This window comes from Cupressus sempervirens, chromosome 1 (assembly GCF_028749045.1).
Source record: "Cupressus sempervirens isolate cs-2001-9-10 chromosome 1, ASM2874904v1, whole genome shotgun sequence".
Taxonomy (NCBI): Eukaryota; Viridiplantae; Streptophyta; class Pinopsida; order Cupressales; family Cupressaceae; genus Cupressus; species Cupressus sempervirens.
The window spans coordinates 131,159,665-131,176,228 of record NC_143118.1 but is presented as its reverse complement, the minus strand read 5'-3'; the positions used below and the strand labels follow the sequence as shown (position 1 = coordinate 131,176,228).

Below are 16,564 nucleotides of genomic sequence, written 5' to 3'. Positions count from 1 at the left end.
TACACCATATCTGTTAGATCACGTCACAAATTCATCAGGTAATGACATTCTACTCCTAGGGCTACTCGAATTCGAGCTTTGGCTCTTGGTCTCCTTGGATCTTATCCCTCTGTGATGGATTTCTTTGTATTGAGAAAGGATATCTAGTCCTCCTCTCATTTGTTCTTTCTCGTTTCCTCTTTTTGTTTTGTTTTGTTGCTCATTCCTTTTCAGACACCGTTTGGTGCTCCCATTGGGTTGTTTGTATTGCCCCGTTGTATCTTCCAGTCCCTTAGACCCTTCATTGGTCTTTTGTCAGACATTAATATCATTATCTTATCTTATGTCATGAATCTTCTTCTCATCATCAAATCTCTAATTTTTAATTATCTTTAACTAATGTTTTCATTTCTCAAAAACAAAATTTTATGATTCTCTAAACTCTATTTTCATCCTTTGAAAATTTCACAAGGACAAGTAATAATACAAACTTTATCATACAAAAACACCTCCAAAATTAAATAAATTGGTATTTGACAATAGCACTAATGCCCCATATTCTAGGTCTTCAAAAACAAAAGAAATAAACAAAATACAACAAAATTAAATTAAGAATTTAAAATACAACCAATCATACAACTAGGCATGCTAATATTTCACAAACATAGAATTATTTGTCGATTTCACAAAAAGTAGCTCAACAATACTAATATGATACTAATCTATAATCCCTTACACATAAAATTTAAAATGCATACTTGAAAAGATACAATTATACAAAGTAATTGTATTCAATCCTTTCAAAGTCTATACCACAATTTGAGAATATATTTCTACAAATATATGGAAAACATTTTACTAATTTTTTTTTTGATGAATAGTCCTGTTCTATTAAAAAAATATACTTAGAATACAATTCACAAAAAAGGGGTTGGGGGATACAAGATCACCCCGCAAGAGAGTTCAAGCGGCCGAAGCTGGAACTAAACACACGACATCAGTCGGAAATAGCAACTATTCATAAAAAAAAAAAAAAAAAACATAAATAGCAACCTCAAGCTGCCAAAGCAATGGCAGCCAAGGGGGGAGGATCATATTTGTCATTGAAACCCCAATCATTTGTGGGATTGGGGGGTGAGCTGGGCACAGACCAGCCGTCATCAGGAGCAATAGCAGCAGGGGGATCAGTGGTAGCCTTCGCATCTTTAACCTTAGGCCGTGGAAGAGAGATTGCCAGTGCCAGGCAAGGCCATTTGCTAGCATTATCTCGACGAGCACTAGGAGGAGGAGTCGGGGACCAGCCAGAGCCACCACGAGGTGGGGAGGTAGAGCGGCGCCTCCAGCTACCAGCCCCACCACTGGGAGAGTGGTGGCGAGGAGCCTGTGAGCGCGGAGTGTGCGAGTGGCGACCGGAGGAGTGGCGTCGCTGTCGGCGGCCACGAGGTGTCGAGGTGTCTGCCGAGGCATTTGGAGGTACTCGAGCCATAGTGCAAGGGGCATTGCCCCAGTGGTTGAGCAACTCCTGCAGATGAGCAACTTCCAAGGCAACTTTGTTAGCTTGCACCTGTATCTGCATAATAACATTGTTACAAATACAAGCTTTAGTGTACATTGCAATGTTAACATCCAAAAAGCTGTGTGTGAATAAAACAACATTTCTATCTTTCCACAGAGTAAACAAAATTTTCATTTTGAATGTATGCCAGATCTGGGAGTATTTTCTGGGAATTCTGTGGGAATCACCCAACAAGATCATTTGCCATGAAAATGGTTCGAGCCTAAAGGGCTTGAAAAAATCATGAATCCAGTGCCAATAATTCTACGCACGTTTACAAAACCAGAAAATATGCAAAAAGGACTCAAGCTGACCACAGAAGGGGCATTTGGGATCAAAAACCCCCATGTGCTTGAGTCGAGGCCCTAGGGGAAGACCTTGGAAGGCAAGGCACCAAGAAAAGTGGGTGATCTTGGGTTCAGTAATAGTGCACCAGATGGTATCGAAGCATTTTTGCCATTGAGAAAGCGAAGATTGCAAATGCCATCTCTTGTTGAGCGTGTCTACCATCAGAAGATGGGGCGAAAGCCATTGGTATCCCTTATTGGGCTTGTAGTTGGCAAAAGGAGTGTTAGGATACCACTTCCAGTCATGCCACCAAGGACGACCAGACTGAATTCCAACCTTGTGCACCAAATGTACATGGATGGAGGAAAGTAATAGGTCAAAAGTCTGCCGATTTTCACGGACAAGGCGATACTGAACCTGCATGTCTTCCTAGGTCCTGAAACTCATAGTGACTTTGGAAAAGAGATCTTTGACAGTTTTGATGCCATGTTTGAAAAAACGAAGAGCACTGGCACCTTGGGTCTTAGCAAGAGGATTACCCTGAATGGCAAACAGGGGAGACTACCAAATATTCTGTTGATTCAAGGAGAGACCATTACGAAAGTCATCCCCAGCCCAATGAAGCCAAGGCTTGATAGCCTCCCAAGCTTTCCAGATGCTCTTGATAACAAATGAGCCCTTTATGACAACATGATCACGCATGATGAGAAGGGTTTGAAAACCAATCCCCTTCCACGCAGACCTGTTGACAGGCATTCTACTAAATTTGAATATCAATGAAGTCTAATTATTTCTTCTAAGTTCACAAATATTAGACATAATGTACTTGAAAATACGCCAATATACAACATTTCAATTTTCATTAATCTCCCAAGCTATAGAAGAACCTCACAAATGTCAACTTACACCTTCAAATTACACATAAATTACAAATTTTGCTAAAAATACTACAATCAAACAACCATTCCCAAGTATATCTCTCCTTTAATTTCACCATAAAGAAGACATACATAAACAATTGAAGGCACGAACAACAAGAAAAAACATGCTGCAACACCAGACTTCTTGGTGACTATACCTAATGTCATTATATACAAGCTATGGCGGGAATACGATGTTTGTGTCCCCTGTTATTTCTGATTTAGATTTTATAAATTTTTTTGCATTGTTTCAGATAACATATAATACCGATTATTCATTCATTAATGTGTCTGCCTCTTATCAACCACCCATACGAGCTATGACAGAAAGAAGAGGCTTACGTCCCTAGTTATTGTTGTTTCTGACTTGGATTTTGTATTGTTTTTTGACATTGTTTCAGATTACATGCTACAGTCCATCATCAAAATGATACAAAGCTCAAGGACTAATAAGATGAAAGAAAAGATACATATAATACAACTATTCATTCTCCAATATATCTACCTCCATCAACAACTACCTATATAAGTTATGAAACAAATATCATGTTTGTGTTGTTACTATTTCTAATTTAGATTATATATATATTTTTAACATTATTTCAGACTAGACATCAGAATGATAAAAAGCTCAAAGACCAATAAAATAAATGATGCATATAGTACTTTGTTAAATATAGAAACAATCTTGCATAAGCATGTAGTATGCACGGTGGAGTATCGATATACACCTGCCATTATTTGCTACTTTGTTCTTTGCCTAAGTTTATCAAAATTCCACAAACTATTGACTTCTGAATTTGATTGTAATTTGAAATATTGATTTAAAAAACACAGAAGTCAATTAGAATTCAAAGATACCCACATCTCCTAATATACTTCGGTTCTCTCCTTCGACGGATGTCCTGAAAACACAGTATCTCCACTTGTTCTAAACTGATAATGCTTAAGCCCTGTTGCTTGCATTTGTTGATGCTTACAAAACATAAACACCATTAGATCCCAAAAATCGTGAATCAGGAAGCCGAAGACACAAAACTATTTCCCACAGATCATGAATTTATTACACAATTCCTTACGACTAAATAATTTTGAGCTAAAAATCAATGCAGAATGCAACATGTAGAGAGATTGTAAAAGCTCTGAAAAGAAAGCCATGAAGTTGCTCATTGATTGCAAGTTGGATTACTAACAAGCAGATTCATAAGAGTTCAACCAGTTATAAAGAAAAGAGTAACTTGCATCTCCCATTGTATAACTACAAATCATTTAACATAAACAAATACAAAAATTACAAGGGAGAAGATTGCCCGCAAATTAAGAAAATGCTAGCTTTGAAACCCTAGGATTCATGATTGTCTGTAGAAACTAAGCTTTCTGCATTTTTCAAAACCAACCTGCATTGCTTTTGCAGCAAATCCAAGGTTTCACAGAACATCTTCACCTCCTGAATCTTAAGTGCATGCCATTTCTGCTGCAATTCCCGAGCCTCCACAGAATCCAAACCGGGAATCCCCTTCACAGAATTAAGATCATCCATCAATTCCTTCATTCTTCTTGACAAAATGGCTCCCATCCCCATATCAGGCGGTAAACCTCCAAAGGGTTGAAAATTTGTACCAGCAGCGGAAGCAACAGCAACACGATTGATTGAGCTCTCAATTGATGCCCGAAGCCTCGATTCTTGTTTTTCAAGCAAGATTTTGATATTACTCTCTCCTTCCTTTTCACGAGACACAGAATTCTGTAGGGTTTGGTCCTCCCCTTCCTTTTCTTTTTCAATTCCGTTTCCTCTTGGCTTGCTGGCCTCATTTCTTGTAGGGTTTTCAGATCCAATTTCCCCGGAGTTTTCACCTTCAATTCCCCTAGGGTTTTCAGCCTCAGTTTCCCCGGAGTTTTCTCTTGCATTATCATTTACCACAGGGCTTTCAGCTCCCCTTTCCCTGGCTGTTTCAGCATCATATTCTCCTGGATTTTCACCTTCAATTTCCATGGAATTTTCATTTCCAATTTCCTCTCCCTTTCCCCGAGAATTTTCATGCTCAGATTCCTTGGGGGTTTCAACTATATTTGCCCTAGGTTTTTCAAACCCTTGGACGCCATTTGTATTGGGGTTTTCAGAATTTATTCCGTGATCACCTCCGTTATTTCCCCAGATTCGCTTCCACATCCCAAATAAAGCGGGCTCCTGACGAGTTCTGTACGGAAACTCATCCTCTGCGATGTTGTGCTCCTTAAGCTTGGACTGTATGGCTTGAAACCTCTTCTTCATACTTCTCATCTTATCATACAGCTGAGAATGACTTACCTCATCATGCAGAGACTCCTTAGCCCGCTGGTAAAACGCCGCCATGTTAATTTCGCCTTCGCTTGAACTGCATTCCAAGAGCGCCATGGAAAGAGAAATCTCCTCATCGCCGGACCATTTCTTAGCAGAATCGCTCATTCTTTTCGCCGGCTTTTTTCTCTTGCGGTTGGATCTGCGACCGGAGCCTTCAGTTGGTGTCTGCTTTGAACTTTCCGCCGTCGCAGAGATTTGCTTAGGGTAAGTTTGCGCCAGGAATTCTTCTAAGTCGATTCCGGAATTGTCCAGGCTTTTCTTAGATCTCTTCTTCTTTTTCGATTCCTGAAATGGATATTCCCCGTGTCTCTTCAGCCTCAAATTTGCCTGTGCAGGGGCATCCTTGTTTTTCTTCTTCTTTGAGGACGCCTGTTCGTCAATGGCAATCGAACTGGGTTTCACAGAAACTTGTCTCCCTTCATCTTCATCCTCTGCCGAAGACGGGGAGGAAGGAAGCGCCTGGCTTGCATTGGCTCTCATATCTGAAATTTGGTCGAGAGGAGTCGAACGCGAGACCTGTTAAAGAACCAAGTGCGATACAAGGAAATCAACAGGCGGGAGTCTAGTTTGCCCCTCGGCGGGGTGCGGGTGGGAAAGGGCCCGGGTGGTACGGTAGAGTCCCTAACTAGTCATCTTTTAGTTAAGGACCTTGCTGTGTTGCTTTAGAGCTTTTGAACTTAAGAGGGGAGTTAGAAGGTGCCCACTCTAATTTTGGGGCTCTATTTTCGGGGGTCTATGTGTTCTTTACATCTTAATTTTTTATTTTTTCAGTCTAATGGCAACCTCACTTTAAAATTTGTGGTGTTGAGTCATTCATCTATATGTTAACAAGTTGATTTAGAGAAATGTGTCGAAATGGTCCCATAAAAAAATAAGATCTATTGGTATGCACTTGATCATGTTTAATGACATGTTGATGTGGCACCACATGAGAGATTGTTTTTGATAAATTTTCCTATCTTTTTGAAAATATGCATTGATGGGGCATTTTTAGTTTATGCATATATTTTGTTCATCTCATGGCTCATCAACTAAATAATGTTTTGGACACTACTTGTCTTTGACTCCTCTCCTTGAGTTGGCCTGAGTTGGCCTAGTGGTGGAGAACTTGTACTCTCGAAAGAGAGGTCACAAGTTCAAATCCTACTGGGGGGTAGGGTATGTACACCTCGTTTGTAGCGCCAAGCGCCTCTCGAAAAAGAGTACGAGGTAGTCCCATATCACTGTCACCATATGTAAACCCAAAAACTATGGCATAGTGCCGTGGACTATAAAACCACCTTACCTTACCTTTCTCCCTTACATTTGTTAAGAGAAGTTTAATATAGGAATGCAAGGTTTAGTTTGATGCCACACAATTTGTCAAGTAAGATGACACTTGTGAGGTGGTTTTGAGTTAGCACTTCTTAACTCTGTATCTTTTAAAACTAAGGTAAACTAGTTTTCATGGTTTAATTACTTTCCGTCACTAATTTCATAAATAATTAGAATTTTTTATAATTTTATAGTGTGTCCATTATTTCGGTGTTGACTATCCTCCAAACAAAATGCACCAATAGTAAAAATTGTTTTTTTTTTTTTTTTCAAATCTCCAAAAATACAGTGATTTTTTCCCAATTATTTTGCAATTTCAATTACAAAACATGCAAATCATGAAAACTAATGCTCGAAGGTGCATTTTGTCTGGAGGATAGTCACATCTCATTATTTCTTACTTTTTAGTATCAATTTTGTACCTTTTTGTATGATTTATGTGATAGGTTTAGTATTTGTATTAAATAATTAGTTTCTTGAAGAAATTTTCTTATTTGATGACACCAAGTACAATTGAGTGGGGTGTTCAAGTAGACCAGGGACACCGTTAAATTATTGGATTCTATACCATGTTTTATGACTTGTCATACTTCTTTGGCTTAGTATCAAGGGATCAAAGATATTTGTTACACTAACTTTACACTCAACAAGATTGTTATGTTGTGATATAAATATCTAATAAAAAGGATAGAGAATTGATTTTTTTTTAATTCAATAATGACTGAACACATACATTGAGACAATGCCATTGATAACAACCTCATAAACCTCTCTTCGACATGACGTCTACTCTATCTTGGCCTCTCCATGTTTCTTGTTATTTCTCTAGCACCACTTTCTAGTGTTTTCTTAATTTAGATCATATGACCAATTTCCCACAAGGTAGTCATGGACCACCTTAACAAATTGAAAATTATCATCACATATGAGACATTTGGTTTACTTTTGTTAGCACTCAACTGGTCCATTATTGTGCATCAAGATGATGGTCAAGACCACCATTAACTACTTTTTTGCCTTTCAAATGCCAACATGAAAAAAATTAACTTAAAATATGTAATATTATCTAATACTAAATATTAAAAATTGTATAGTTTACTTAAACTCAAACTCATTGGCCTATGTTTCATAAATTTCTCTACTATACTATAACGATCCTTGGGAGTAGACTGTTTGGCACCGGCTACCCTGTCTCAAAATATAAAGGGTTCCGAGTTACACCTCCTAACACGGTGCAAAAGCTAAAAATCTCCCAAGCTTGACTTAAGTAACACAATGACACGACGAAATGTGTCAATCAGATTCCACAGATGCACAAATCAGTATGGCAATGTAAAACAAAACAATTCCAAACAAGAATGCAAGAACACAAACCAATTGTAAAGATCGCCTAGGTCTTCTTTACTATATGCACAACTCAGTTACAATATATAAAGATCGATCTTGTATTCACAAGTACAGATATTCCTGATATGAAAGAGCTAAACAGTCGTAGCTGCTCCCAGTTATTACAAAGAAGATAAGTACACTGACTCATACAAATATGACACAAAATCGAGATGCCAAAGGAGTATGCAATCTTGCAACTTGGTGTTCAAGACATCTCAACCCAGTTGTCAACTCATGCACTGCTGCTTGCTTCACTACTCTGATTGCTCTTCAAATTCACTGCCACCCAATCTATTAACTCCAAGCCTAGATACTAGTCAAATGCAAATCCTAGCAAGGTGCCAAGTTTGCTCGGCCCCAAAGATTGCCTTTGCTACTATGCGCACTTCATTTTCCTCATACTCCAAATCTTCTACTACCTAAACTCAACTCTGCTCTCCAATTGCCTTCTTCTAGTCTGCTACCAAATGAATTGCCTAGGCCTCCTTATATAGGAACACCTCGAGTAAACTCCTAGTCCTAGCCATTGTGCAAAATAGGTCCTGACCCATTTTACCCTACTTCTTAAATTAATGCAACAATTAGTTACATTAACCAAGCATAACATAACAACTACCTTGGTCGGCCCTATCCCAATGCCTAATACATACAATGAAATAGGCCCAACTTAGTTCAATGCAATACTTTGACTTATACATCACATAAGTCAATTGCATAGTGCAACACCCAAGAAAGACTTAACACCCAACCTTGGGTCCTATTTTACCTCATTCAATTGTCCACAAGTTCGTGTCGACTCAATCCAACACCTCACCCAAATCATGAGATCATGTCACCAAGTCTTGACAAAACCCCAGTTGGGCCAATCTCAAAACAACTTACCCTTTGTTGTCAAAACATCTTCTAAGCTGCCAAGATCACCTAGTCTAGCCGAGATATTCTGCTAAATTGCCTACTCCATTTCATGAATACATCATCGATTTGATGTCCAAAGGCTAGCCTCGTGACATCCTCCCCCACTTAAATTGTGGCGATGTCCTCAATGTTTGCACATCCGATCTCAATGTGCTAGGAGGTGATCTCTGTTAGATCACTCCAAGTGAAAACGGTCCCTTTTTCAAGGGCCACAAGGATGTTTCCAAAATCTGTTTGATGCTCCGTCTGAACTCCTCTCTCAAACTCAGCTGAAAATGGTCCCAACATCAAATTGTCTCCATCCTAAAATGACTCGTCTAAATCCTGAGAATCAAAGCAAATCTATCGAGTGCCATTGAATGTATGTGCTGCCAAGGCTAAGGTAAGATGTGATGTAGAAGGTTGATCCTTCTCAACATCCATCAAAGTCAAGGAATTGAGAGCTCTCCTAGAACTGTGCTTGTGGAATGTCAAAATGAGGCATGTTTGCCTAGTCTTCATCACCATGATATAGTTTAGGTGCGGTGCAACCAATGCTTTGGCTTGTCTCATAAAGTCTTGTCCCAAAATAAGCTCATACATGTCTAGATCTATATCAAACAAGTCCACCTTGTCTTGCCAAGTTCCAACTCACATTATCACATCTCAAATCTCACCAACCACTTGTTTCAGAGGTTGTTCGACTGCCTTGAACGATGCTTCACTCTCATCAATCTTCAAGCCCAATTTTCTAGCCTAATCTACTGATATGTAATTATGTGATGCACCTGAGTCCACCAATACATTGACTTCCTTTTTCCCAAAGGCCACTTTCACAAAGTCCAACTCATGTAGATCTGTTGTGGAGGGAGTTGTCCTCAAACTTGTTACTTGTCTCAATGCATTGAGTAACTGCAAAGACCTGATCTCAACTGTCTTTGTTTCTCCAACCACTGCATTCAAGTTAACTCTGTTTGGACACTCTCTTGCAAAATGATTTGGTTGTTGGCAAATGAAGCAAGTCCTCTTCTTCCTCTTGTTTGTTTCCCCAAGATTCGACTCACGTTAATTTGACTTCACCTTATTTCCTTTTATGTAACCATTTTATTGTTACCCATTCCATTTCTCTTCCTTCAGACAAAATCGCTTGGCCTTCTTGCCGAGGTTGGTTTAAAAACCTTCAAACCCAATGGATACATCTCCCATGTGATCCATCATACCATCAACTGCCAAAGTTTCTTCTCCCAAAGTCTATACCTTTTGACGTTGTATCTCTTCCCTTGCATAGGGTTACAAATTACTTGTAAACAGGTGCAACTTTTCAAAGTTGTTCAATTTCTTACATTCCATATCAATCTCTCGAAATACACTTACATATTCCCTCAAGGTGCTAATATGTTTCAACTTGTTGAAATGTTGTCAAATCAACCAATCCGAGTTCCTAGGTCAGAATTGCTCTTGCAATGTTTCCTTTAGCTTAACCCAGCTTTGTATAGGTCTCATCACCTTTCTAGCATGTTCATCAACAAGATACATTCTCCATCATAGTTTCGCACTCCCCTTGAAAAATGATGCAACCTTCTTCAATTTTTCCTCATTAGATAGCTCAGGAATGCTAGACAAGCATTCCTTCACATCCCAGAAAAAGTTGTCCAACAAAGTATTATCCAACTGTCCTTCGTACAATCCGATCTCCATCGAATCCTTATGCCCAAAGTTTCCACCTTGCAACAACGCTTGACAAAGAGCTAGTCCATCCTTCAAGAAGCACAACTCTTCCCAAAATGACTTCATCTCATTGGCCTTCTTAGACAACTCTTTGATCAATCTTTCTTCAAGATTGAAACTTTCCAGCATGTCTAACCTTTCCTCATGAGCTTGAAACCAATGCTTGTGCTTCAAGATATCGGTCTTGCTTCATTCGATTTCATGAGCTTGACGCTATTCCACCTCAAACTGACTGTCTGCAACTACCATCGTGCCAAACTTATTTCAAGCCTCTCAGATCTTCTCGTCGATCTCAAACCAATCTGACCCAAGGATGAACTGATACCAACCGTCCCAATTGATATGTCTAGAATACCTCCTTGCTCATGAACTTGGTTCAAACACTCCTATGCCTAGGTCAATCGACTTAGATACAAACTTCTCGAGTTGGTATGCACAAAGAGACCTTCTTGAGCTGCTCTAACTTGTCCAAGATCAAACGACTTTGATACCAATGGTCATTGGGAGTGGATTGTTTGACATTGGCTACCCTATCTCAAAATACAAAGGGTTACGAGCTATGCATTCTCCTAACGTGTTGCAACAACTAAAAATTTCCTAAGCTTGACTTAAATAACATAATGGCACGACGAAATGTGTCAATCAGATACCACAGATGCACAAATTGGTATGGCAATGTAAAACAACAAAGTCCCAAACAAGAATGCAAGAAAATAGACCAATTGTATAGGTCGAGCAAATCGTCTAGATCTTCTTTACTATATGCACAACTTGGTTACAATATATAAAGATGGGTCTTGTATTCACAAATACAGATCTCCCTAGATATGAAAGAGTTAAACAGTCTTAGCTGCTCCTAATTATTATAATGAAGATGAGTATACTAACTCATACAAATATGACATGAAATCAAGATGCCAAAGGAGTACGCAATCTTGCAACTCAGTGCTCAAGACATCTCGACCCAGTTGTCAACTCTTCCACCACTTCTCACTTCGCTACTCTGATTGCTCTTCAAATTCATTGTCACCCAATTTTTTAACTCCAAGCCCAAATACTAGTCGGATGCAAATCCTAGCAAGATGCCAAGTTTGTTCGGCCCCAAAGATCATCTTTGCTGTTATGTGCACTTCGCTGTCCTCGCACTCCAACTCTTTTGCTGCCTGAAATCAAATCTACTCTCCAACTGCCTTCATCAGACTAAGTTGGGCCTATTTCATTGCATGTATTGGGCATTGGGATAGGGTCAGCCAAGGTAGTCATTATGTTATGCTTGGTTAATGCAACTAGCTATTGCATTAATTTAAGAAGCGGGGTAAACTGGGTCAAGACCTATTTTGCACAATGGTTAGGACTAGGATTTTACTCGAGGAATTCCTATATAAGGAGGCCTAGGTGACTCATTTGGAAGCAAACTGGAAGAAGGCAGTTGAAGAGCAGAGTTGAGTTCAGGTAGAAGAAGAGTTGGAGTACGAGGACAACGAAGTGCACATAGTAGCAAAGACAATCTTTGGGGCGAAGCAGACATGGCACCTTGCTGGGATTTGCATCTAACTAGTATTTGGGCTTGGAGTTAACAAATAGGGTGACAATGAATTCGAAGAGCAATCAGAGTAGCAAAGCGAGCAACAATGCAAGAGTTCACAACTAGGTTGAGATGTCTTGAACACTGAGTTGCAAGATTGTGTACTCCTTTGGCATCTTGATTTCATGTCACATTTTTATTAGTCGATGTACTCATCTTCATTGTAATAACTGGGAGTAGCTAAGACTATTTACTCTTTCATATCTAGGGAGATCTGTATTTGTGAATACAAGATCCATCTTTATATATTGTAACTGAGTTGTGCATATAGTAAAGAAGATTTGGGCGATCTGCCCTACCTATACAATTGGTCTGTGTTCTTGCATTCTTGTTTGGGACCGTGTTGTTTTACATTGCCATAATGATTTGTGCATCCATGGTACCTGATTGACACATTTCACTGTGTTATTACGTTATTTAAGTCAAACCAGGGAGATTTTTAGCTTTCGCACAACGTTAGGAGAAGGCATAGCCCAAAACCCTTTGTATTTTGAGACAAGGTAGCCGGTGTCGAATGGTCTACTCCCAAGGATCCTTTAGATAAATTTATCTCTAATGGTTTATGTGGCTAAATGTGATATGACAATATTTAGCCTACGACAAGTACTAATAAACAATATTATAATTATTTTACACACTTAAAAACAATTATATTATGTAAATTTATATGAAGTTTTTCTTTTCTTTAGGGATAAACTCAAATGCCATTGGAAAGTTAGAAGCATTAACACGACGACTTAACTTCAGTTTATAATTGATATTAAAAAATTAATTATAGAAGGGGACTCTCAATTTTTTTTAAATGTCATTAGAAAAAGAACTACTCCTAACTAGATTGTGAACTTGAAATTGGAATACACTCCTTTACTAGTAGACAATTTTGAGGAAATTAGGATTCAACATATCTATCAAGAAGGGAACTAAGAAATATATGTGTTAGCCAATTTAGGTGCTCACAGAGAGGATCTCTTCATTGGAAACAATCAAATGACTATAAATTAATTTAAAAAATTCTGTTTAGGAATTAATGGGTATCATCTAGACATTTCTCAACGATCTCTAAGATATTTTTTAAATTAATATTATCTTGATCTCTTCTCTCTTCCATGATAGTTACAAAATAGTGTTGGTTAAGGTCTTAAATCTTAGGATTATAACAACCTTTCTTTGTTCTCGAATAAAGCTCGAGTCGTTTATGTATAGACATGGTCTCTTGAATAGATCTCAAAGGTGATCATTTCTAGTATGGTTCGATGATGACACCCATTAAGCTAAAGGGCCTTGCAATCCAAATTGCCTTCGACAACCCCATTAGTGGTCACAAACTTCATTGTATTTTGCTAGCAATCCACTTCCTGGTTGTTAGAGTAATATATCAGATCCTAGGGGATAAATTAGATTAAACTTGGATATCCTAGCTATGTTCATTGCCTCGACCCTATAGGTTGATCTTGATAAAGTTGCTATCGAACTTTACTATAGAAGAGTCTTTAAAGTGACATGCATTCAAGACTTGGAGTTGGAGATATCAAACATTAAGGATGATCTTACAATTCCAAAACCAAGATCCTACCAACAATAGTTCGTGGGAGGTAGAGCAGTTCCATCATACCTTGTTTTGGAAGTAAAGGATATGAATGACTTTCTCGATCAAACTCCAACTTTGCATAGGAATCTTGACTTTCTGTTCTAGTTCTTACATGTCCACCTCCCTCAAACTCCAAATTGGATCAACGTCTTTATAGTTGAGGAGCAAATTGGAACATGTGAATGGGAATCAAAGATGACTCTAAATGATGGTTTAGCAAAATCTACCAATGATAGTCTATCGATAGAAATAGAATAGTTATGATCCATCTTTAGGAAGTAAACAATCACATAAAGACAAAACAACCCAAATTTGGTTTCCTCTTATTAAGGATCTTCAATCTTGTAAGTATGAATATATAATAAATGAATATTGATAATAGTTACAAATGTTGAATAATACATGATAGCTATCTTTAATGATGATTACAATTATATTGGGAATTTCAAGTCTAGCAAAATCCTCTCACATGTGTGTATAGATTATTGTTGCAAAAAAACTTAGCGTTGATGTATTACAACAAGTATTAATGATGGTTATTATTCCCTACTCACATGATGTTAAGGTATGAAACTAAGCTTCATTTAGTAAACATTCATGTAAGGCAATAAAGATAATAATGATATGTGTTGGTTAATGCGAATTGTCCTTTCTTTTGTCTTTTCAACTACTCTGATATGATTAACAATTTGGATATATAAGGAGACTTTCCTTGTGCTTGTACCCCATAGTTTCTGGTTGTTATCTTTGATTTTAGGCTAGATTTTAGGAGAGTTAGTTATGGACATGTCCATATGCATGAGATCAAGGAAAAGGGAGATGTTTTTTTGGAAGAAAATTAGCAAACTCAGGATTCACAAGATGGTTACGTATGTTAGGTCTATTCACAACAAACTAGTTATTAGGTCTATTAGAATTTTTGTTGGGGATGAACTCTCTAGGTTAATGGACAAGCCAAAACATAATTCAGACATTGTAGCCATGTTCATTGTTATTATTCTGCACATGGATAGGGATAAGGCTATCATTGGAGATTTATGTGGAGCTATCTTTAAGAAACCCATAATTAAAGAGCTTGATGTTGTCCTTGAAAACATTGATGATAACTGGTATATTCCAAAACGTAGTATAGGTTCAATAGCCATCATATCCAAGTTTTCTCAATTCTGGAAATCAAGAACCAAAGGAATTTTGTAGAAAGAATGGAGGAGATTTGTTAGAAAGTAAAGTCCACCAATATAACTAGGGGGGGTGAATTAGTTATCCAACTATTATAACAATTATCAACCTTATTAATCCTTAACCATATGAGCAATATAATCAACAACCATAACAAGATACTCATACACATTAACACCAGATATGTTAATTAGGGAAACCCTTGATCAGAGGGAAAACCCCAGTGGGGATGGTACCCACAAAATGATGTTCTAATATAAATGTTCCTTGTTAGAGGATGGACCCTATTAGGACCAATACATACATTTAATACATATCAGTCCCTATTAGGAGACTTTGAATCCCTGTTAGGAGATTCCAACCCTGTTAGGAGTTGTGCGAACTTTGTTAGGAGTTGTGGAAGGTAGACAAACCCACTATCCAAAAAACTTTAGGGGCAAGACCACTGAACTCACTATCCAAATGATTTCTATATTGTTCCTTTCATAATAATAAAAATGAACTGAATTTGTACGTCCTCTTCCTCTGTCCTATTAAATAGACTTCTCTTCTTCTTCTTCTGATCTCCATACTAGATCACCAACTTCACATCCAATAATTCCTTGGATCACTTACTCACATTTACAAAATACTCTAATCTGATTCACTTAATCTTGATCACAATGCCTACTTACAATCAAGGAAAATACCTTCCTTTATACCATGTCCTCAAAGAAATTCCTTGAGTCGGCCTTGAGGCTTTCCCAATTAATTATAATAGGACCACATTAAGATAATTAATTATATCACAATTAGACAACACTATCAGTTCACAATCTTTACAACTTCTCACACGTGAGACCTCAGACCTTGCACACTCTTTGACATCATCATCTGACTGCTTATCGTCATTCTCTAACATTGCATATCATGATTCTATCTCTGTTAAGAGATACAATCCATTCATAAGAAACTGCTTCTTACGAACTCTATATGTAAACTACTCTCTATAAATCAATCATATCTTCCTCATATCTTCGTCTTTCTTCATGCACACTTAACCACATAATTAGGACATAGTGTAGAACATGTCCTTAACCATGCTCGACCTAATCATCAAAACTCTGTCTGTACGACCTCGATCTTTGTTTGCTACTCTACAAGTCTTCACAGAAACCATACTATGTTGACATCAATGACAAAACCAATCATGAATGCAACATGTCAATCATGCTAACAATTTCTCACATGCTCTGGAAATGCTTAGAATAATCCCCCAAAGGAATACCATCAGCATTCATGCCAACATAGATCAGACGTAATTAATTTGTTTCTGCTTGTAGCTTCTCACACGCACATTAGCGTCAATTAGAAATGCATGGATTGGTATCTTCAAAAGTAAGGCCTTAACTAATGAATGTCCTTGGATTAGGGAAAGTTTTGGTTTGAAATTTATATTAGAAATCTACCAGTTTGGGCTATAAGATGTCTTTAATAGAAAGAAAGTAGAGTTTCTATGATTATATATAACTTTCAAAATGTATAGATAGTACTTCTAAGTCTGTTTTGGCTCAACCTTCCTCTTACATGCTTTTGGTCTAGTTTCTTAGGGCTCCTTAATTTTTTTCTCTTCATTTTTAGGGCCTTTGTTTGCTTCTTGTTATCTTTCTTAGGATATCATATCTCTTCTAATTAGGAGACACTTTTTGCATCTTCAAGAATGCTAGGTTTTGCTCCAGGTTTTGAACCTTCTTTTCTTTGAATCCCTTAAATTGTTGCATTGATTTTCATCAACTCTAAGCTAGATGGTTTGGGTATGTAAGGG

The 16,564-nt window shown here is 37.8% G+C and overlaps 1 protein-coding gene across 3 annotated transcripts; it reads right to left on the bottom strand.

Moving 5' to 3' along the window:
- Positions 1-751: 751 nt before the first annotated feature.
- LOC149576512 (uncharacterized) lies at positions 752-5,696 on the bottom strand. Of its 3 annotated transcripts, XM_089817541.1 has the most exons (3): positions 4,140-5,691; positions 3,608-3,717; positions 1,405-1,549 (listed from the first exon to the last, which is right to left on the bottom strand). In XM_089817541.1, the coding sequence occupies exons 1-3, from the start codon at positions 5,561-5,563 to the stop codon at positions 1,533-1,535; spliced, it is 1,551 nt and encodes a 516-aa protein (XP_089673667.1). In that variant the 5' UTR covers positions 5,564-5,691; the 3' UTR covers positions 1,405-1,532. The 3 variants fall into 3 exon arrangements, with proteins under 3 accessions (XP_089673665.1, XP_089673667.1, XP_089673670.1); XM_089817539.1 differs by lacking the exon at positions 3,608-3,717 and having other exon boundaries at positions 752-1,549; positions 4,140-5,696; XM_089817544.1 differs by lacking the exon at positions 1,405-1,549 and having other exon boundaries at positions 3,379-3,695; positions 4,140-5,690.
- Positions 5,697-16,564: the final 10,868 nt, after the last annotated feature.

Excerpts from the sequence above, each read along its gene's own strand:
- LOC149576512 (XM_089817539.1), bottom strand. The coding sequence starts at position 5,563 with ATGAGAGCCAATGCAAGCCAGGCGCTTCCTTCCTCCCCGTCTTCGGCA. Across the intron at positions 1,550-4,139 it reads TTGCTGCAAAAGCAATGCAG|ATACAGGTGCAAGCTAACAA; the intron begins GTTGGTTTTGAA and ends GTTATTATGCAG.